The sequence below is a fragment of the Chroicocephalus ridibundus genome, chromosome 13 (genome assembly GCF_963924245.1).
Source record: "Chroicocephalus ridibundus chromosome 13, bChrRid1.1, whole genome shotgun sequence".
Taxonomy (NCBI): domain Eukaryota; kingdom Metazoa; phylum Chordata; class Aves; order Charadriiformes; family Laridae; genus Chroicocephalus; species Chroicocephalus ridibundus.
In genome coordinates, this window is record NC_086296.1 from 11541806 (window position 1) to 11564663 (window position 22858).

The 22858-nt window shown below is 46.5% G+C and overlaps 1 protein-coding gene across 1 annotated transcript in view; it reads right to left on the reverse strand.

Moving 5' to 3' along the window:
* BCR (BCR activator of RhoGEF and GTPase) overlaps nucleotides 1-22858 on the reverse strand; it is a 106200-nt gene that overhangs the window by 22395 nt on the left and 60947 nt on the right. The window contains exons 4-13 of the mRNA XM_063351086.1: nucleotides 22489-22674; nucleotides 17921-18028; nucleotides 16111-16171; nucleotides 15155-15207; nucleotides 14667-14807; nucleotides 5182-5303; nucleotides 3786-3954; nucleotides 2289-2408; nucleotides 1258-1333; nucleotides 556-660 (exon numbers count right to left, since the gene is read on the reverse strand). Of these exons, the coding sequence (XP_063207156.1) occupies nucleotides 556-660; nucleotides 1258-1333; nucleotides 2289-2408; nucleotides 3786-3954; nucleotides 5182-5303; nucleotides 14667-14807; nucleotides 15155-15207; nucleotides 16111-16171; nucleotides 17921-18028; nucleotides 22489-22674 (1141 nt within the window). The remainder of the gene's footprint in view (nucleotides 1-555; nucleotides 661-1257; nucleotides 1334-2288; nucleotides 2409-3785; nucleotides 3955-5181; nucleotides 5304-14666; nucleotides 14808-15154; nucleotides 15208-16110; nucleotides 16172-17920; nucleotides 18029-22488; nucleotides 22675-22858) is intronic.

Genomic DNA, 22858 nt, shown 5'->3' on the forward strand with positions numbered 1-22858 from the left:
GAAAAAGTAAAATATAGAGGCTAAATCTATATTAGCAGATGAAACAGTAATTTAGGATGGTCTCTGACAAAATTTTGGCCAACTAGTGTTCTTCTAAAGGATTCCCAGGCATAGTTCAAAGTTGTCCCAGGCTAGGACTTCCAACAGGCCTCTAATTCCTGGCATGATGGCTGCACGTAGAGACCATTTACTAGTCAATGAATACATATTGGAGGATGTCCAGGAATATTTTACTAATTTAGATGTAGCCATATCATTTGAAGCTTGTATTTTTATTGTTGCAGCAAGTAACGTTGGTATGACAGATTGTTATCGTTCCTGCTGCTCTCTCTTTGTACACCATCATCTACTTCAACTAAACTACGCAAGTTGGGTACATATGGCCTCAGCTTTTTGGTTTTTTTACAGGAACTCTCAGTTTGTAACTCATCACCAGGTTGAAGCCTGTAGCAAAAAGAAACAGTAAGAGCAGTTCGAGGGAAAATGCACAAAGGCAGGCAGAGGCAGGTTTTCACTGCAGCCGTACCATGTAAAAGCATAAACTAAAGGTCTCACCTTCCTTATTGATAGTGAGGGGAATATTGTGGACTGTCTGAAGCTTCACACAGGAGTTTGTCAGCATCTGAAGTTCCACCGATGTGAGTGAGAAGCTTTTAAAGCCTGCCAGAGATTCAAAGAGGGAGGAACTGAAATTCAATGCAGAGGCTGGACGCATGCTCCCTCATTCTGGGCATACATGGGATAGCTGCTCCCGGAGCAATGCTCAGAAGGAGCACCGTGGTGCTCAGGACTGTAGTGCAGCCACAGCTCAGCTCTACTGAGGGCATATTTAGATACTCTTTGGAGTAAAAAGTCTCAGGATCACTCACAGGAAACAAGGGGGGCTCTTATTTTCTTGCAAAGCCAAAAAGCACCCATGCTAAAAAAGTAAATAATTTTCTTTCGACTGGAGGCAGGTAAAAGGGTGCAGCTGTTCCCTCTACCTGGAACTGCACAGAGCTCTGATCTCCAGAGTAAATGGGACAATCTCTCCACACACTTACTCAGTGCTCTTCCTACACATTTCCTTTATGTTACTGCAAGCAAAAGATCCCCAGACAGTCTCAGATGCGCAGAGACAGAAGACATCCATGTTGTGCTGTGGATTTCAATGCACATGTCTCATTTTCCAGGGGACCCTGCCCCACACTTCATCCTCTAGACTCCTGCTGTCTAATAAGATCCCATTGTACCAACGCCCAGTTGAGAGACACTCACATTTCTTCTGCTGCTCCCGGATGTTCTCCCTCCACTCTGCCCTTTCATAGTCTGATGAAATAAGGAATGTGTAACTCTACACAGGAAAACAGAAGAAAATGGGGTATGCATTAGTCTGACCGATGACTGAGAGCAGGTCTGTCTGCCTCCCACCCTCCTCCAGTGCAAATTGTTGGATATACTGTCCTTCTAGTACTCCTGCCGGTTGCCCTATGTCACAGCTCTGTCAGTGACAGGCAGGACTTTGGCAATATGCTTTCTCAGCAATGTGCCAGCAGCACCAACACAGACTCCTGCAGTCAGAGCTTTCACAGAGCTCCACCCTGCAAACAGCAGCTGCATCCCTGGCAGCATGAGGTCCCATGGCAGCTCTGTGCTATTCCTCACAATGGTTGCACCAGGAAACCCAAAAGCCTCAGGCACAGGCCTAGACACTGATGCAAACTGAGGAAGCAGTGACCAGCTTGTGGATTTTCACTGAGTAGCAACAGGGTCTTGTGAGAATCCTTCGCCATGTGCATGGAAAGGCCACAGTGACAGGTTACAGCACTGCCAGAGCAGGGGATACCTCTGGCACACTGAGCATCCCACAGTGCTAAAGGAGACTGTTCACAACCTTTCAGCATCCTTGGTGCCAAGTGCAGCCTACAGGCCTGAGAAGACAGACCTGAGTGTGCTAAGCCTTGAATTCAAAGGAGACTCTAGAAGGCAGCTGCTGCAGAGCTGTATCTTAGGTGAAGAGAGACGTTCCTATTGCTCTGCTCAGGCAGTTGCTGAGGTAGGGGATTAATTTCTAACACTATTTTTTAAATGCCAATGTTGCATACAAATTAGTCATAGCCTTACAAGATGCCATCATAACCTCTGGTGTAGCAAGGGTTAGTTGTCTGCTGCTTGGAAAGTGCTTTCCATAGACAGTAGAGGGCATGAAGACCTCCTTGTACAACAGCATATACAAACACACCCGCACACACACACTCTCCCCTTGATCTCTGTCTTGTACACTGAGGGAGACTAGAAGAGCCACTCACCTTGCCATTGCGATTGTGTACCCGGAAGGCCATGTTGGGAGACATCAGCAGTAGGAGGGATTCCTGCTCGGAGAGCTTCTTTTTCAACCTCTCAATGACCTTACTGCCTTTATTGGCCCTCTGAAGGGTCAGGGAGGGAGGGAGACAGAAGACACATGTTATTCTCCAATGTCTTCCCCCACTTACACTGACAGACTTTTAAGATCTACAATCCCTTCCCTCTGTGAGTAGCCAAATGGCCCCAGGCAGGAGAAATGCTGTCAACAGGATCCACAGGGCTCCCAGCTGCTCAGGAAGATCTTACCTGCAGTATCTCTACACTCAGTCTTGGCTTTGTTCCCCAATTCCAGCTGCCCCAGATGAAGGTGCAGAAGTGCATGGCCACTGTCCCAGCTATACCCTGTACTTTTCATTCCAGAGGCTCCAACAGCATCATGTCACTGCCATAGCACTGCCAGGTCCTCCCCAAGCATCCTTAACTAAGGAGACTGTAAGGAACTTCTCTAGAAGCTGCCTAGAAGTCTGTTGCCAAAATTCTCTCCCACCCACCGATCCATTTTCAACAGAGGTCAGCTAGAACAAAGGTTTTTCTTGGGTAAAACCCAGTCACGTATATTGTTTGGCACTGATGCACTGAAGCATGTATCTTGGGCACCTGCACCTTTTGAGTAAGAGGCTTCCACACAGTGTTCCTCCTAATATCTTACTTTTTCCCCGAAGCCCTTTCTGAAAGCCCGCCAGGGCAGAGAGGCAGAAGCATGTTCTTTGGAAGAGCTGGGGACAGTCTTCTCATGGTACAAGCAATGTTATTTATATCCTGTTCTACACACCACCAGGCTTCCAGTTTTCAAACTCTTATTTCTCTTTTGGATTCCAAGAAGGTTTGGAGTCTAACACCTCTGAGAAAACACGTCTTGCAAGCAAAGAGAATCCTGGGCCAGAGACACTTTATCTGTGTCAGACTGTCCAGTCAATATAATTGGTGTTCTCCATATATTTGCTGGTGCTTTGACAGCAGTGAAGTCAGAAAAAGTGTCAAAAGCATAACTGAGCCTACAAAAATTCATAAGTACATGGCTTCTGACCCAAATCACTTGCAGGATCATACTTTAATAGCCAGAAATTGGCATGCCACACTCCCAGTCCTCCTCATGTCCACAGCATAAGAGTCCTGCCCGCCACATGGATGCTCAGGGATAGCAGTTACAGACGGTTCCATGCAAATAGAGGAACTACTGGGAACAACTACAGGGTCTTTTTGTTTCTGCCTCCTCACAGGACACCATCATTCGAGCCGTGCACTAGGACAAGCAATGATGGGCTGCAGAGCATCTAGATATCACTGAAAACAGAGCTGCACCATAACCCTCTGCCGAGCAGTCTTGTTTCAGCATGACTCTCCATGCTGTGCAGCTCTGGGAATGCGGCTTTATTAGCACCTCATCTCAGCAGAGACACTAAGTCTGTACTTGGCATGGAGTATTCAACCCCCTTTACCTTTTCACGCTGGATGTCATTCTTGATCTGGGATATCTTTATCTTCATGGCATCCAGTTCCTCATCAGGTACCAGTGGGATGTTGGGCACTGCTTCAGACTCATCCACCATTTGGAAACTAAGGTCAGTGAGCGGGATGTACCATTTGCAGTCATACTGCTGGCTTTTTCTGAAAGACAGAAGCTCCAAACCTTCTACTATCACCAATGTTTGGCAACACTCACTCCCCCTTCCCACAAGTCCTTCCCTGCTATAGTGCATACAATACAGAAATGGGCTCAACTTCGCCATGACTCCCATGTGGAAAAAGTCTGGTCAAGGGCTGCTTTCCAGCAAGAAAGCCTAGAAAGGCCAGTGGGCAGTACAGCACATGACAAGGCAACTTGTTTTGTTATCTAGTCCTTTTGATCCTAAGGAACCATAATGATCTTTTTCAAACCCTTTCAGTCCTGCATGCTCTCCCTTTGAAGCCTCCATAGAGGCAAAGTTCAAAAGCCATGCCATGCCTCTGACCTGGCTGTTACCCAAGATCTAAACCCAGGTCTCTCCTGCCTGAGCTAAGAGGGCAAAGTTAGGGAAGGTAAGCCAATATGGATAAACCTCTGTGTAATCCAAACAGAAGAGAGAAATGACAGCTCGTAACTGCCATCCTCCAGTGATTTCACCAGGATAACTAGTTCACTATTTTAATGTTTCAACCCTCTCCACCTCTACTGTCAGGAACATCCAACTCTTGGGAATGTCCCACTCTTTTGAAGGTTCATTCCTCACAAGCATGTGCTTCAAAAGGGGCAGGGACAACTTTTTGCTTGAGGAGGGCAAGATGGTGAGAGGGGTCTCCCCGAGCAGAACATTTACCAAATGAAGAGAAGCCCTGTTTGAGGCAAGCATGTTGGTGGTAAAGGTTCTTCCACTCTCATTTGTGAAAAACATCAACAAAACTGTGTGTATAGCTGCATTTTGGGATTGACACATAGTCTGTTTATTGTACCTTTTCCATTCTTTCTGCAAAACTGTTAACTGTCTGTAGCTGCAAGGCCAAAATTAATAACCTTAGTACCAAAAGAAAGTGAAGAATGTCACCTATTAAAAGAAAGGGGAAGTAGAAAAATGAATGACATTTGTCTAGAATACCAGCAGCTAAAGAACATTCTATTTTCCTAGGAGGGCTTGGAGCAGGGGCAGGAGGAATTAACCTTTCCTGAGGGATCAGGACTTGGCCAAGGTCTCATAAAATAGACAGTACTACCTTGCTGATCATTCCTTGTCTAACTACATCTCATGGATTATGGTTACCCAGGTCTGAGGTATTCATATTCAGCTAAAATTGCTGGCTAAACCCAGGATTCTGCTGAAACTGAGGTGCAAAGGACACACTCCAGAAGGAAAACCTCACCCTCCAATCTGCTTCTTCAGCTTGGCACACAGGAACAGATCAGTAAAAAGAAAGACATGACGTAGCTTGCGAGCCCCCTCAACCAGCTCCACCATGAAACTGTCCTTCAGCAGCTGCCGGTGCTGGTGAAAAAGCAGAAAAAATGTTTTGGTTAGTGCAATATAAATCCCATATTTAGCACTGGGACATCTGAAAATAAATAGCTCAGAAAAAAGGCTATTAAGTGTTCCTTGCTGTAAGCTCTGCTCCCTGCTGCTGCCCCCTCTCCCAGTGGCAGAAATGGCCACGCATCTCCTTTATTATCTCGTTCTGGGTCAGACTTCAGGCTTCTCTCCCTCATCTGTTCCTGAACCCAAGTGTAATTTATTGTGAGTCATTGCCCAGCTTCCGTGTCCCAAAGGGCTAGAACCGCTGACAGCACATCATTCCCTCACAAACCAGCAGAGAGCAGCAAACACCACTTTTCTCAGAAATCACCTGGCCACTGAATTCGGCTTAAGCTACCCCACCAGGGAGAAAGAGGAGCGAACACCACCACTCCCCATCACAACAGTAGTAGCAGTTTGTCAACACTGACAGCTGAATGCCATTGCTGCTTCTTTATTACAAGTGCTGTTAAGGGATAATTCCTGAACAAAACGTCTATCTAGCAAACTTCTCGGTAGTCCCTTCTCAGCCTGTGTTTAAATAGGAACATCTGGATATGCCCCCACCCGGTGCCTATTTAAATCTCTTTTATATATCATATAAACATTCCCCAAACATAGAAGATGCAAAGAAGCTGCACAACCCTGATGCCTTTATTCCTGTTTCTAATTCCAAGGAGCTTTACAACCTCCTAAATAAGTTGCACATCTTGGTAGGCAGAAGCATCACTTCCCTAATTCCCTTATGGGGACTCCGTTGAAAGACAAACATGCTGCAGCACTGGCACTGAGATAGATGGCTGTGTGCTGTTATAAGTTTCAAGCCCTACTCAACGCTCAGGCCTTCTTCTGCTCTGATGTCAGGATCAACAGGACTTTGAGTGCACATCTGGAATAGATATCTCCCACTGTTTTTCAAACGGAAGTCAGGAGTATTCAGCTTTGGGCAAACTGTATTCCTACCGATACGTATAACTGTCAGTGTTGCCTTGCTTCACAGCCAGTATAAGCAGGAACCACCAGCTTCTCTGCACAAGTACACTAAGGTATTTTTTCCTGACCTGTACTATTTCCTTGCTATTCCAGCTGAGAGGATGCCCCCCTGCCTGACACCAATGAGTGACACGTTACACATATCAATTAAGCCTAGACTGCACCATGGCTGGGGATCTGCTAACACTGACCAGTACCAACACCCCTCCCTGCTGTCTCAGTCTTCTCCAGGCCCACTCTTGGGACTTAGTATGACTCACTCCCAACCTCCAGTATCTCTGTGATCCCCACTCTGGGAAACACGTACATGAAAACTGCCCATTTCCGAGAGGCAGCTGTGCTCAGCTATGCAGCGGCATGCAACAGGAAAGCAGTTAACCTGAGCAAGGTCAGGACATCCAAACCAGAACTGATGCCTCAGTTTCTCAGGTTATGCCCCATGGGTTCTGTTTGCTGCGTGACATAACAAGCCCTGAACACATTTGCTGCAGAGGGTGTGGGAGTGCAAACCCCCACGCTGCCTCTCCTTCCGCCTACCGTTCTTCCCATCTTGGCTCTCCAAAATGAAAACAAACCACATCAGTCCTGGGCCCAGCAGGCATGATGGCAAGGAACATGAGGCAGAGAAATGCCCTTGCAGACATAATTCTGGTTTCCACACTCTATCCTGCAGCACCCTAAACTTCCTGACATAGACTATAAGTCTGCATTTTCCTGTCTGCAGCTGCACTAGCACTACAGCTAGCTGTTAAAGCACACACAGCAGTGTCAGCGTCTCATCTTGGTGCTGCCTTCCATTACACCAAGGTCCTGAAACTCTGTGAGCAGCAGCAAAACCTACACCTTTCCCACAGCGCCAGGAAGCAGGGTTGCTACCTAGCAGACTGTTGCACCATCTCTGGGCAAGAGTCTGTGGAGATCTGGTATCCAGCAGTGATTCAGGCTCAGAAAGGCCCATACATATGTTAATGTTTATTTTTAGGTGGGCGTGATCCTCCTGGCTTCTCCTCAGTGGTTTTGGAGAGAACACCTGCCTGCATTAATGTCTCTGCTGCTGATATGCACTTGTGCATGCCTCCCCCTCCTCCCCCTCCTGCCTCCTCCGTGGCAAACAAATCCCAGGTAGGAAACCAGAAACACTGAGAGCTTTAAAAATAAATAAATAAAAAGGAGGAGGTATGTTGTCAGTAGCAAAAACACTCTTCGCAGCTTCAAAGAATTTCATTTGGGAGCAATAATGAAGCAGGGAAAGATATTTTCTGAGCAAGCCAAAATCCTGATTTCAGGTTTCTTTATCTGATGCATATTAATTACGCTGCAAATCAGCTCAGCTCCTCTGGGGCAATGAGAATAGCTGCTCGTTGCCAGCTCAACCTCTGCTCATTGTTCGTAGGTGTAAAGATGTTCTCACAGCGCAGTCATCTCTGCTACCCAGCAGGATATGGCACCGTCCCTTCCCAACTGACAGGGACGTGGCACGGTCCTGACCTGGCCTTCTGTCCCCCTCTGCCAGGCACTGGCAGCGCGTGAGATCAGCCAATAGCCCAGCCCAGCACCCTGCCCAGAGTTCCCAGCTGAAAAATACCCCAGGCTAGTCCAGAGCACAGACTCAGCACCTGGTCCTGGGAAGACACCTCTGGTGGCAGCAATGTGTTTCTTCACAGGCAATGGAGGGCACAGGCCCAGGAGAGCTGTTGGGGGACTGCGAAGGACTACTGCTCAGCCCTAGATCAGCCGCCTGGTTTTGGCACTATGCCAGTACCATCATCTAGACCAGGAAGGTCATACAGGGCACCAGTTACTGGAAACCTTTGTGTCAGGCCTCAACAAAGTAAGAAAAGAACAGCCCATCAGTATTCCCTGCAGCAAGGCTGCAGACCTCTCCACATGGCCTGCCTGGTCCAACAAGGCCACCCCTTCTCCTGCCTTCTGAAGTTTCACCTAACCTGTCCTTGGCTGCACAGTCCTTGGCTGTCACCACTCAAGCAGACTTCCTCCAAGCAGCCATGCTGTCTGTTCCACATCTCCCCAAAACCCAAGCAGAAAGCTCAGCCACGTGATGCCAAAACAGGGGTGTGATTCAACAGCCTTCATACTTCCCACCTGGGACTGAGGTACCACTCATTTGCACTGAGTTTATTTTGACTACCACTCCTGGGTACAAAATACCCTGACTGACATGAGACAGAGCGCTACCATGAGGCAGCAAAAAGTTTTGGGCAGCATGATCTCCCAGAAAGAGAACCAGGTGGGAAGAAGACAAGTTCTATTTCCCGAGCTTGACTGGAACAGAAGTAAAGAGGTGAAAGGGATGTATTCCAGTCAGCCACTCAGAGGAAAACACTGAGTTTCCCAGACCTTCCAAGGCTTCCTATCTTCTCGCTCATGAGCTACTTGGGAAGGTCTCCCTTTAGCAATCAGCAGGGGTAAACTGCCCCAAAAGCAATCAAGTATCTGGGGAGGAGAGAACAGGAGAAAACATTTGTGGATCAAGTCAGGAAATCTCCCCTCACAGGGGTGTGGAGCTTGATATTAGCTATAACTACCAGCTTCTCTTGGAAAACAGGACTTTCGTTAGGGTTGGGCAAAACAGGCATGCCCCAGGCTGCTCAGCATCAGTGGAGCAGAGGAGGAGCATTTCCAGCAAAGGGTCACATCCTTGTTGCAAATGATTCATCTTGCTGGGAGGGTTCAGCAGGTCAGAGGGAAACAATAAAAGGATTTCCCAACTGGCTTACCAGATCCCTGCCAAACCCCACAGTGAGGGAGTGCAGGGCATCTTCCTGGACCTCCCGACATGAGTCAGCCCATCCCACCCGACCCGGGGGGAGCAGCAGCCCCCTCAGACAGGACTCATGCCAGTCAGATGCCTGTGCCACCTCAGCTCCACAGGTATTCTCTAGCAGTTTGGGAGCCAAAGCCCACTTTGGTCAACTCCTTCCACCCAGGGCCAGCAACAGCTATTCCTTTGGTGGTCTCCTGTTAAACAGGGTCTCCTGAAACATGAGTCTTTTGGCTGTGTCATCCTTCTGTACATGACATGCAACAGCCTATGTGTGGGAAACCATCTCTCTACCTTGTTTCCAAAGCTACTCTGTTTGCTAAGGTTAACAAAGTTGCTAAAGGTTTCCCAAAATACACTGAAATGACATATAGACTACAGAAACACCAAATAAACATCCAAGAAAACATAAGCTTAGGATCAGAGTGACAGCACAGTGGCAGAGTGACCCTCTCTCTTCCACAGACAGCCCCACAACTGTCAGGTGTCCATCACAGAAGCTCAACTCAGCTATAGAAAGATGTTCCATGAGGCCTGGGGGAAAGCTTCCCATTTTGTGTCATAATGGAGTGAATTAGGATCATCTTTAATCTCTCAAATGAGGCCTGGGCTGACTGTGGGCTTACCTTCAGTGGCTCTTGCAAAGCTCCTGTACTGGTGGAGTATAAGTCCCAAGTCTCTGTTCTAGGCCCTGCTTTCCTTTGCACGTTTTTACCTCCTGCTTCTCCCACCCACCTGAGTGCTCTGGACAAGAGAGCTCTCCCTGTACGTCTTTCAGTGCTTGGATACCCTCTTTGGGTTGCCTGTTGCTGTCCTCCTCCTCTTACCTCTCTCAGTGAGCATCTCCCCCTCCTCCGCTACCAACTTCACGACTACCTGTATGCTCATCTATTCATCCTACAGTGTTTTAGTGCCATTTGCATATCATAAATCCTGCTGCTGTCACGTACTGTTTAACTCCAGGAAGTGTGGCAGAGGACAAGTTTGTCTGAGACACATTACAAAAAGTGGAATTTGAAAGTCTCCTCATCCAGAACTACAGCTGTACAAAAGGCCGTCTCCTCACTTGTGTGCTGAGGAAAGAGCTCATCTGATGTGGTGACAGCAGAGGCCTGCAGTGTGTGTGGGTGAGAGCCCCGGGAAGGGCTGGAACATGTGTGATGCAGGAGGAGGAAGGTAAAAGCAGGAGATGGGTATTGGCATACGTCAGCGAGGATGAGGTGGTTTGGCTTTCTGCAGAGCGTAGGAAGAAAATGATTCCTCGTGTGTGTGTGCGCGTGTGTTGCAAGACCAGCATTGCAGAATAAAGGGATGCTCTGCCTAGGGAGCTAAACTGGCTGCTCTTTGAGCCTTTTAATAGCCTTTCCTTTTTCTTTCCAAAGCTTCTGTCACCAGGAGCTCTCTGACTCCAGCTGTAAGACAGAGCGTGAAGCATCCAAGATCATTTTTGATTGCTCTATTGCCAACATCTGCCCAAGGCCTCTAGAAGCAGTAGGCACCAGGCCTCAAGCTGTGCATGACTGCCTGTGTCTAAGCTTAGCTCCCAGCTTTTCAAAGGCTTTAGTCTGCACTTCTGCTCTCTTGCAAACATCCTTTGTCCTTTCCCTTCCCTAGCACACTTAGTCTAAGGCAACGATACCCAGGGTCCCCTGACTGCAGTTTAAAACCACATTTAGAAACACAGTAGAGCAGCTTGCCAAGCAGACTCTTCTCTCCAGGGCAAGGGAAAAGGCGCACAGTAGCATAAGCTGATCCAATGTGATGTAGTGGGCTTGATCCCAGACAAAACTGTCTGTCAGCCCTCTTGTGTCTGGCCTGGTGCTGATGAGACCAGATACTAAGCCACTCAGCCAGCGGAGTGACATAAAACTCAAAAAGGCTTCATTTTTAAGCAGCTCCGTTACTCCATGGCACTGTGGGAATACACAAATAACAGTGAGAACACATCAGAGAAGGTGGGACTGTGTGGCAAGGCAGAATGGCGGCCACCACCACTCAGGTTGGTCTGAACTGCCCTGAAACAACATCCTGCAAAGAACATTAGACCAGCAGCAGTCAGGAAAGGAACCATCATCTCCCAAATGAACTCTACAATTTTTTGCAGTTTCATTAATTCCTGCTTTACAAGAATGGGCTGAATTAGCTGGAAACACAAGCCTTTATTTCTGGAAGGGAAAGATGACACAAGCTCCACAGTCATTTTGCATCCAGGTTTAGCTGAGGAAAAAAAACATGCAGTCCATAGAGCTGCTCTATTAATAAGGCTAGAAAGGTTATTACTCCCTTCCTTCTGGCACATAATAGTGGCACATCCTTCACCTCAAAGCATTTGTTTTCTTGCTTCCCCAAGGGACCATCCTCCGTAGAACCTTAAACAGGTTCCCTATTTAAGCCACGAGGATAGAGGTGAAGAAGGATCAGCAGTGAGCAGCTAAGATGCCTGCTTCATGGTCCTGAGGGGTGGAAGATTTTCCACCACATGCATTCTGAGTCAGAAGGTACAGCGCTACTCAGACTCCCTTTCCCTCCGTGCGTTTTTTTTTGGGGGGGGTGGGGTGGGGGGGGGGTTTTGGTGGTGGTGGTGTTATTTAGAGGGTTGGCAAAGTGGATACCTGCAGGTAATCCATCCAAAAAGTTAAAAAGTAAAACCACAAAAGTAGAAAGATGGGAAAAGGAGGTAGCAAGAGAACGTAGCAGATCAGGCTGAATGGAAACAGACCCCAGAGCCCAGATAAGCCTCCCTTGTGTGGCCAGGCTGGGGCTGGTGCTCTCCTGGCTCCTCTGTACCCCAGCCCTCAGCAAACCACAAAGCAGAGAAGACCAGCTACAGTCAGCCTGGCAGCAGCAAGGACCAAACTATGCGTTCGTAGGCTTAACACACCAATACTGCCCTTCCCTGTTGTAGTCCATTCTGTCCCTCTGGTGAATGGTTTTACTCCCTTTGTTCCCATCTCCTTGCACTACCTGAAATACTCGTTCAGCCCAGCAAACTAAACGAGGTCCACACATCACAGAAAACTTTCAGTTCATATGCATAACTCTAGAACTGGAAAAAAAGCCTACTGAGCCAAGCAGAACCAGGGGGCTGGTGTGCAGGAAAGACACCTGACAGCAGGCAGAAAGGCAGCAGGCAGGTCAATGCTCCTGGAGCAGGGAATTACTTTTTGCAAAAAGGGAGGAATACTGTGCTGATGAGCCTGAACTCTCTCCTGACCTGCACTCTTCTCCTTCGCAGCCTGTCACTAGGGAGATTAACAACTGGCTGCTTTCCTCAGTTCAAAGCAATCCTGAAAAAAAGAGCTGGAGCAAGAGGCTGGCAAAGGAGATTTGACTCCTCCCCACAATGCACTCAAAGGGGAAAAATATTCCACATAAAAGGCAAGGACTGGGAAAAAAGGTAACTGAGATCAGCACCTAAGCAATACATGAGGGGAAAGGGCTGTTTTCCCTCCTTCCTTTCCACCAAGGAAATTTCAATGGGAGGAAGACAAATAATGAAAAAAGCCATCAAAGCAAGCTGGTGATTCATTAAAATAAAAAAATACATTATGCATCGAGAGCAGTCAATTAGGAGATGCAAACTGCACACTGTCCTGTCACCCTAGGGGAAGCACAAGCAAGACTAGTGGGAGGAAAGGATAAGTAGAAAAGGAAAGATTTACAGGCATAAACAAAACCCAGCTATGACCCCAAGCTGAGCAGCTTATAGGAAGGAGCAGCCATCACTAACCCACACAGAATAGCTGGGAGCAGACTTTTGTCTCTGGATTACTACACAGAGAGTGAACATACCTACTCTCTAGACACAGAGTGGTGTCAACTGGGGCGTCACCACTTTGAAAAAAGTGGGATATTGGTGCCAAATGACTAAAGAAAGTATCCACCATCAGATTCCCGGAGTGGAAGGCAAACAGTGGGAAGCATCAGAAGCAAGTCCTTTTCTTCCCTGGGCTCAGTGAAAGCTACGTGCAATGAAGGAGAGCACAAGGGGTTCCCAGTCCCCTCTAGCACACCCACAACCCTCTCCTTGGGTCTCCCCTTCTTTCCCTCCCCACATCACACGCAGAGTCACTGCAGGACCAGCGAGTGTGTGAACAAGCCTCCTGAGTCCAATCCCGACAAGCCTCCCCTTGCTGCTTTCTAAGATCTGCAAAATACACCGCTGCAAAAAGAGATCATCAGGAGCATCCTTCTGAGCCTGCCCCTCTGCCTGGGCTCTGGCACCTCATTAGGATTCTGCATGACACTTTTCAAAGCCTCCATCCCTCATTGAGATGCTGACAGACAACCGGAGAACATAAAATGCTCCCTCCCCTGCGAAGGGGCATTCTAGCCTGCGATTTCTGCTACAACTCAATCAGCATCCACTTTAACGAGGCCATCTACTATCACTGAGGCCCTGGTGACTGATGTCTGAGCTTCTACCTCAGCCTTCAATTGCTCAGCCCCTCCTCTTCTTTTCTCAGCTGCGGACTTCCTCAGTTGACAATATGAGACAATAACCAAGACTTGCAGGATAAAGTGCGCCAAATTCCCAGTACTGTAGCTTCTAGCCAATCTTTGTCAGCTGAAAATCAGTTTAACAGCTAAAAGTAAGCATGTTTAGCTGACAGGATTTGGGAATACATCATGAAGTTTCATGGTATTTTAACAATCTCCTGGGCTTTGTAAGAGATGTTTTTGTACAGGGTAATTTGGGTCACTTTTGATCAGCCGGTGTCTCTGGCACACTGTCACAATTCCTCTTACACGTATACACTATAGGAGATGCACCCCTCTTTTGTCCAATCTCCTTCATCCTTCTGACTCTTAATACTTCTGTCAGTCCTGCCCTTTCCTCATCAGGAAGGACTGAATTGCTTTCTACTGAAATTACGAGGCAGATTAATCAAGCCCATTGAGGCATGCAGGACCTTACCGTTGTGTAGCTCTATGCCCTCCTTGCACAACACTGCACACAGGTAAAGAAACCGCATGTATTAGAACTTCCTGGGTGTAGTCCAGCTCCTAGCAGAGCTGAGAAGAGTTATATTACACCCTTAGGAGTTCAATCACCTCCCTTAGCTTTCCCAACCCATTCTGCTTGTTTTGCTTCCTAGTCCCATTTACAACATTCTTCTTTAGAAATGAGGAAACAAAAAATGAGTTTTATGGCAAGAATTGAAGATTCTGGAAAACAGCTTTTCCTAATTTTTTATGATTTCCGATGTTTCCTCACCTTTTTCTCCTCCCAGGCTTCCTGTTTGGTTTCAGTTTGCAGGTAAAATACAAATGCATTTAGCACATAGCAATATGCCAATATGCATCATAGAAATTATGTATGACAAATGATTTTAACAGTGCTAAGGAAAAAAACTCTTATTATACTTTTCCTCTGGGTTTCCAAACTGTTTTGTGGAAAGAAAACAGAGGAGCTGTACCACATCCTTTAGAGAACAAGGACACTGCATATACTGTATCTTAGCAACAAACGAATTAATAGCGTTAACTTCCTAGTCCGCTCTACAGAAAAGGCACAACCAGTATTTAGAAACTGAGAAAGTAACGAAAGCAGGAAGACTCACCTCGCCCTTCTTTACAGTCATGGACTGCCGACGAGGAGTGATCTCTTCATTGATGCTGGACAGGAAGTTCTGTGAGATCCGCAGAGCGTCCTGCAGGAGTGGATGATCAGGGTGGCTCACTGGAGTGTGCTTGAGCAAATCCTGACAACAGGAACACAACAGACAGAACCGTGAGCAGCACTGGAAAGCAGAAGGGTCTGAGGGCCCCTGACTACAGCTGTAAGACAAGATGCTCCAGCTTCTTCTTACAGATTAGAGCAAGGCTTTATCTCTACAGGAAGAGGATGATACTCTGCACTTCTTGGAAACCTCACTGAGGTAACAGCAGGGTCCTACCTATGGACTACCTGCCCCTAGTGTAAAGGGAAGAGGCTCTTATGCAGCATGACAGGTTTATTTTCGCAGTCCTGTAGCCCCATGGAAAATTTGAAGGGCAAAGAAAATAAGGAAGGGGCCTAGAGTTCGAAAACTACCCTTCAGATACTTACATGCAGGACAAGTGTGCTGCGAGTCACTCGATCCACTGGCTTGTATAATAGAGCTGTGAAAAAAAAAGCAGCAGGAACATAAGGGAGAGGTACCTAAATACAGCCCCTACAAAGCAACTTGCCCAATGTAACTGAATGTAGAGGCACAGGTTTATTCCCCAACGAGCTACTGTCTCTAAAGTTAGTGTGCTGAACAGCCAATAAAACACACATGAACACACAGAGGAAATAAACATGCTCCACAGCAAACAGATGCCCACTTGCAAGCACGCCCTGCCAGACCACAGATGAGGAGCACACAGGTAGTACAGAACAACGGCACACAGCATGGCATACTTCCGGCAAGTCCCTGGCAACCTGCCTGGTCCCACAGGTCAGAATCAGGCATTGCACTTTTAAAGTCGCCAAGGAGGTCCCCGAAAGGTTGGAAGTGCATCCCTCCCTTCTGGAGTTCAGCATGACCTGTTGAGTGCTTCCAAATCCTGATAATAGGCCAAAACAGGAAGGGGATTGGCCTCTATATTAGTGAGTATGGAAGCTTATTATAACATGAGTTGTCTTGTACTCATCCACAAGCACCATAGAACTTGATCTTGACCAGGCTTTCTAGATGCTACCACAGGGCAAACACCATATAACAGTAACTGCTATGATCGCATTTGTGCTATCACTGGGTAGCAGATGTTCTCTGAAAATCACAGCAGTCCTTTGGTTGGCCTATTTTTCCCCAGAGGGACTGATGAGGTTTTAAGCTGGGCAGGGGCTTCCCCATGCATGCATGCAGTTTATTATGCACAAGCTCTGCTACTTAGCAAAAGGGAACTGATTTCCCAGGTAGAGCCAGCAGAGACTCCAGAACCCTCCAGCATTTAAAAAGAAAAAGGGAGAGTGGAAGTTTAGCAACAGCCTCCACACTGTCCTGACAAACCACAGTCTCCTCTGCATCGATCACTCACTTTCCAAGGAATTTTTCGTCGTCTGATCTTTAGATTCCTTTGTGCTTCTAGCTTTTAGATTCTAAAAGAAAAAGAAAACCCACGTAGCAGATGGTCAATCACCTTGAAACATCACATGGGATCACAAGAGACTATCTGCTCCTCCAAGGGAGGGCCTAGCTGTGAATGGAGGACAGCCCTACCACAGTTCAAGTCACTGAAGGAAAAATATGCTTTCCTTCTTAGTAAATCCACCATTGCCATGTCACAGATGCCCACACATCTCAAATATTAAGCAATTTTCTTAGGAGTGCATGTCAATAGAAATGCAGCAAAGCAGGGAACCACCTATAGCAACATGGATGGTGGAGTTTTTAAATCACTTGCAGGAGAAAGATGTGTCTGTAAGGATGCAGCCATTATCACAGCATGTGTACACCACCAATAAATAAAGTACAGGATTGGGATTCAGTACCCCCAGGTTATACCTCCTTATACCTGTACTCAGAGCTGGGTGACCTTGGAGAGGTCAGCTCTATATCATGGCAGAAAAGGAACAATGCCTGCAGTCTTCTCTTTGCACATGGACTGCGAAGGTGCATGCATTAATGTGCTGAGCTCTGAAATCCTCACCAGGGCACACATGCAAAAGTATCATCACCGTCGTTCCAAATACAGCAGATACTAGGATGATTTCAGAATTATCCTTCAGAAAAGAGCAAAACCGAGGGATCACATTTGCACAGAGCCCAGGACACTGGGGTCTTAATGTCTATTCTGTCTTCTAGGGGCTACCATAATACTATCTGTACATATTACTATAAATAAATGGGAAAGCCCATGAAATATGTTTTAGTACTGAAGGAAAAGTAAGCACAGGGGAAGCTTCTTTACTAATGAGTTGACACCACTAGAGCACAGAAGTTGTCAGGCAATGGACCAGAATAACCTCATGGAAATGTTCAGGAAAGAAGACATTTGCACTCTGGTGAGTAGTACAGCAGGTACCAAAAGTCAAGCCTTCCTTCCCCCATTTCACAGAGGGAACATGTTTTATTTCACCTCTTTATCATAAAAATCGAAAAGGACGTGCAATATTGAATGTACTCAGGAGTTTATTCAGAGCAATAAATGCCGCCAGTGTTATTCAGCTCTGATTGTTTCTAAGGACACATACATGAAGTTCATGTTTTCTTGGCAACCGAGTTCTTCAAGATATAATCACCGCAATACAAAGAGTCAACCATGCACTGCAGGCAAAGCTGGTGTCCTGGGAAGCCTGAAAAAGTATTCAAAATGCTTTGACACAAGGTACTCCTCCTAAAGAGGGGAAATCAGAGTAGCCCAATGAATAATATCATAGATTACGGTTGACACACTTGCCTTTTTAAACAGGGAACTACCCTCTCCCTTCTCTCCACGCCAGTGAAGCATGCAATTCCACTGGCAGCCATAATTCAAGCCATTAAGGACGGGTTTTTACACCACAGTCAGCATCATCATTAGCAAGAGAAATATTTGAGAAACTCAAATACAGCTTTCTCTTCTAGAAATGCATGAAGGTGGCACAGAGCTGAGAAGTTCAAAGCAGTGACAGCTTTTACAAGATTCCTGGGGTGGGGACAGCACATAAAGGCTGTCTGTGTGATCACTTCTATTGGCCCAAAGCATAAATTGCTGTAAGAACATAAGCTGAAGCAATGAGCCTACGGGAGCTCACAACTCCTCCAGAAGTCAGGGCTGCAAAGATACTTGGAGGATAGACAGGAGTGACATCGCAGAGTATTAGTCAGATCCAGACGGCTCGTGTGTCTGAATACTGTGACATTACCTCAGAGATTTCAGCAAACTGAGCATTGGCTTGGCAGCATTTCTCTGCTGTCTCCATAGCAACTTCATAGTTATCCACAAAGGCCCGGTACACTCCCAGCTGGCTGGCCTGCAGGAAGCAAAACAAAATAAAATAAACGCTGGGGAAGAAGACAGTTTGGGATGGCCAGCCTCAGTATCTAATGATCAGGTCGTGTTCCTTCATGCCACTCAATCGCAGGGAATGCTGAGCAGGCCCTGAAAGACACCTCTGACCTGCCAGCTTTGCTTAACCAGGGCAGGTACTCCCATGCACCCAGTTCCATCTATGCTAAATAAGTTCACAAGTGAAGGATATGAAAGCCTGTGAGGATGACACATCCTTATTACTGCCATCTATTTTTCCCTTCTGAACTGACAGATTAGTATCTATTAATATTTTAGCTCATTGATGTAACTGGAGCTGCTGGCTATTTGCCTCAAAATATGAATCAGACAGGAATGATTCAGCCCAACAGCACAAACGTGAGCCCAGTAAGCTACTTGTTGGCTTTTGCATGATGGACACACTAACTCAAACCCAGATATTAACCCATATCTGCATTAGTGAACATGGTCATAAGGGTGGCAGAGTGCTGAACATACAGAAGAGAGATCCAGAGCCCAATCTGTTTGGAAGGCAGGGGCTGCAGCACTAGGTGATCAAAAATGGCAGTTTTTCCAGCAGAAGGAATATGCAATTGGTCCAAAAGACAATGGAGCAGGCCTCAGAGTGCAGTAGTAAGCCATTATTACAACTGAGTCTTATCACTGATGGCAGGATGTCCCTGACTTAGGAATTGCAGCCATATTCATGCCGGAGAACATAAGATCCAGGTCAGAAAATCCCTGGGTAGCTTCCAAGCTTGTCTGGATTGCAGAGCTGGTTTTCATAGAATCATAGAATTGTTAGGGTTGGAAGGGACCTTAAAGATCATCTAGTTCCAACCCCCCTTCCATGGGTAGGGACATCTCCCACTAGATCAGGTTGCTCAGAGCCCCGACCAGCCTGGCCTTAAAAACTTCCAGGGATGGGGCTTCCACCACCTCTCTGGGCAACCTGGGCCAGTGTCTCACCACCCTCATGGTGAAGAACTTCCTAACGTCCAGTCTGAATCGTCCCATCTCTAGTTTTAATCCATTCCCTCTAGTCCTACCATTACCCGACATCCTAAAACGTCCCTCACCAGCTTTCTTGTAGGCTCCCTTTAGGGTACTGGTAGGCCACTATAAGGTCTCCTCAGAGCCTTTTTTTCTCCAGACTGAACAACCCCAACTCTCTCAGTCTGTCCTCATAGAAGAGGTGCCCCAGCCCTCTGATCATCCTCGTGGCCCTTCTCTGGAGATGTTCCAGCACGTCCATTATCTTTCTTGTAGTAGGGACTCCAGAATTGGACGCAGTACTCCAGGTGGGGTCTCACGAGAGTGGAGTAGAGGGGGAGAATCACCTCCCTCGACCTGCTGGCCACGCTTCTCCTGATGCAGCCCAGGATACGATTGGCTTTCTGGGCTGCTAGTGCACACTGACGGCTCATGTTGAGCCTCTTGTCCACCAGCACCCCCAAGTCCTTTTCTTCAGGGCTGCTCTCAAGCCAGTTGCTGGCCACCCTATATCGGTGCTTGGGATTGCCCCGATGCAGATGGAGGACCTTGTACTTGGTCTTGTTGAACTTCATGAGGTTGAACAAGAGGTTTTGTGTTGCAGAGCTGCACAGGCTGTGTTCTAAACACCTCAGTACCTTGAACACATTTGCAAGTGCATGGTCAGTAGTGAGCCAACAGGTGGAGTGCTGTAAAAAGCTCCATTAAAAAGAATTTTGTTACCAGAAGACCCTGCACTTACCTTATTGTCTCTGCAACTTCCCTAACACTTCTGCCCAAGACATGCAACAGACAGAGCAGTTAACTTTCCCACAGACTGTGCTTTTTTTCCTCTCCTGCTCTCTCATAATCATTGTGTTCCCCATTCTCTACGGAGCTTTGTGCAACTGACGATGGAAGAGAAAAAGCCACTCTCGGGAGAACTTTCCCTGCACAAATTTCTTTAGCTAAAAGAGGCTAAGAAACAGCAAGCTATTTCCTAGAGCACGTTTTACTGAAAGATTAGGAACCAATCTCAACCCTCATACAAAATAACACGGTTATGGCTGAAGCTGAAGGAAACTGCGCTCACTTATGCCAGGGATGACCTGACCCCAACAGTCTGGAGAGAATAAAATCTGGTTTTGCCACTGGGGCACAATTTCGTGAAGAAGCAGGGCTTATGACATTCGGATTTGGATGATGCCAGATAACACAGCAGATCTTTAAAGTTTCTCCATTCCTGTGTGGCTCTTTCATTTCCTGCTAACTCATGAACAGTCTTTTCTAAGCTTTCATTTTCCTCTTCTAAACATGCTGCCATGAAAACATCTTTTTCATTGAAAACTGAGCTTCCAATCAAAGCAATAATGCTCATGTACAGTTTTCATGCTGGTTTAAGTTTTCTCTTTTTCAACTGAAAAGAACACATTGAAAGTTAAACAAGCTTTGGTAGAAATAATTGGCTTCTGGTTAAAATTTTTTCCATTCCTGAAAACCATCAATGATAATATTTGCTAAATATTTCTTCATTTCTAAAAACAGTTCTAAAGTGTTTCCTTTCTACTTATTAAGAAAATAGACAAAATATTCCCAAAACTGAGAAGCATATTTCACTCCCACATGCATAGCATCTTTTTTTCTTTTCCTTAGTTTCAACAGGAAAAAGGTGGAATAACAGTCACTGATGTTGCAAATGGACTGTACTTTGTGCCAGACTATATGAAATTCTAGGACTCCTTGCATGCACTTCTAGAACTTCAATCTACGGTGCTTTGTTTTGCATGATATTAAAGAAAATTAATGTCCCCAGGGATCACAGGATAATAACAAGGATTCCAGTGTTTATCATCAGATTGCACAACATGACCACAAGTAAACAGTCTGCTCCAAAAGATTTGATGTACATCCTGTAAAGATGTCTTGTGATGCCTGGTGTTCTTGCTGTCTCTCTCCTTTAGCTGCCTCCCACTGCCTGCCAAGAATTATTAGCTTTATCTCATTGAGCAAAGAGTTCACAATTCCCACTGACACTGTACCAAACCAGACACTGAAACTGCTAAGCTAGCTCAAAGCTTCCTGCACGAGGGCAATTCGCTCCTTTGCTTCCAATAGGAATCCAACAAAATCAACAATTCTGTTACAAATGCACAAACATCGGGGAAACATAAAAACAGAGTGCCAGAAGGGCTTAACTCCTGAACCTCCGACCACCCATCAGCAAGAAATGTTCTTAAACAAAGGCTAAGTAGCTGTACGGTGAGTCAAAGCTTGCTTGACAGCCAGCAGTGGTAAGGAATATATTCAGGTCTTCTTCAATTAGTATTATCTTCACTGCTGCACTACACTTTCAATACAGTTTGTGAGGCTTCCACTTTCAGCAGCCTTCTGGATCTTTGCTTCAGCAACCAGCAGCAGGTGGTTTTGTCTTCTTAAACCAGTTGCTCAAATTGCATACCATGAACTACTCACCAAGACACCAACTTGACCCCTCCTGGCTAAAACATGCTGGCAGTGAAAAGCTGATTCCCATATTTTGATCTTGAGCTGCTGGTGTGGATGGAAAACATCATCTTCCAGCCAGGCCCATCTTCCCCTGCTCCATAGGGTATGGGGCTGGTGCTGGGCTACACAGCTGCTAACAACTGAATGACCTTGGTAAAGCACACTCCCCATCCAATAAACCCCTCACTGGAATGTCACTCCTAGCCTGAGAATCAGAGGCACCCCAGGAATGCAGAAATTCTTTTCTTTTCTAAAAAGGAAAAAACAGCTCCTTTAATCCTTTGCTCTCTGCACATGCTAGGGGAGAGGCTAAAGGGGCCAAAGGAATCTCATAGAATGCAAACAATTCGTCATCTGGCTCAGAAACTCAGCAATTTTAATTCAGCCTCAGGAATACGCTGTATATGTCTTTGTCCTTTTCTGAACTCAGAGAATTTTGTAGTGGTTGCTTGGAGGATTCTCAGCAGCAGGTTGACCGCATCAGCACAGCAGCAGCAAGAGGAGTATCAAGGCCAGGATGGCGGTAGAGAAGCAAAGCCAAAGGTGATGACCATAAAACAGAGGAAATCAGCACAAGATAGAGGAAAGCACCAGAGAGAGAAGGAAGTGAGGGAGTTCAGCCACAATGAGAAACACTTAGCTGTCGGTGTTAAAAAGTATACTTTTCAACACTGCTATTCTCCCATCTTCCTCTAAAGCAAATGGTTTGATGACACTGCAGACACCCTGGAGATGTGAGATTTCTGTGAAATTGTATTTGTATTAGTAGCAGAGCTTGCTGGAGTCTTTAAACAGACACTTTTGCTGTAGGCCCTTCACTGCAGCGGCAAAGCTAGAAGCCTCTCATCTAACTCAGCTATGGGCTTTCATCCCTTCGGTCTATGCATAGGCACCAAAGGGAATTTTACCAGCACCTGTGAGATGAATGAGAGGTAACAGAAATTTTGGTGTTGGTAGCTGACTCACCAGCTTTTGGAAGAGGTCCCCTACACGTTGCTGGTGGCTCCACTGCTGCACTCGGGGAAAGAGCCCATCATAGAATTCTTTGTGAATCTCATAGAGCTCAGGCACTTTGAAGAATATTGTCTCAATCTGCTGACTAGTCAGCACAGGCTGAGAGGTGGTGGCAGCTGCTTTCAAAGGCTTCATAGGCTGAAATGAGGAAAGAAGGAAATGGTTATCATGCAAACCAAGTACATTCACCCTTGCCACATTGCAACACATCCCTCCAGAGAGTTGTTTTTCATCCTATTAATAACTGATATTTGCATTCACACAAATCCCGAAAGCTAGACATTAACAAGTTCTCTCATGGGGATCAGCCACTCCTGGTAGG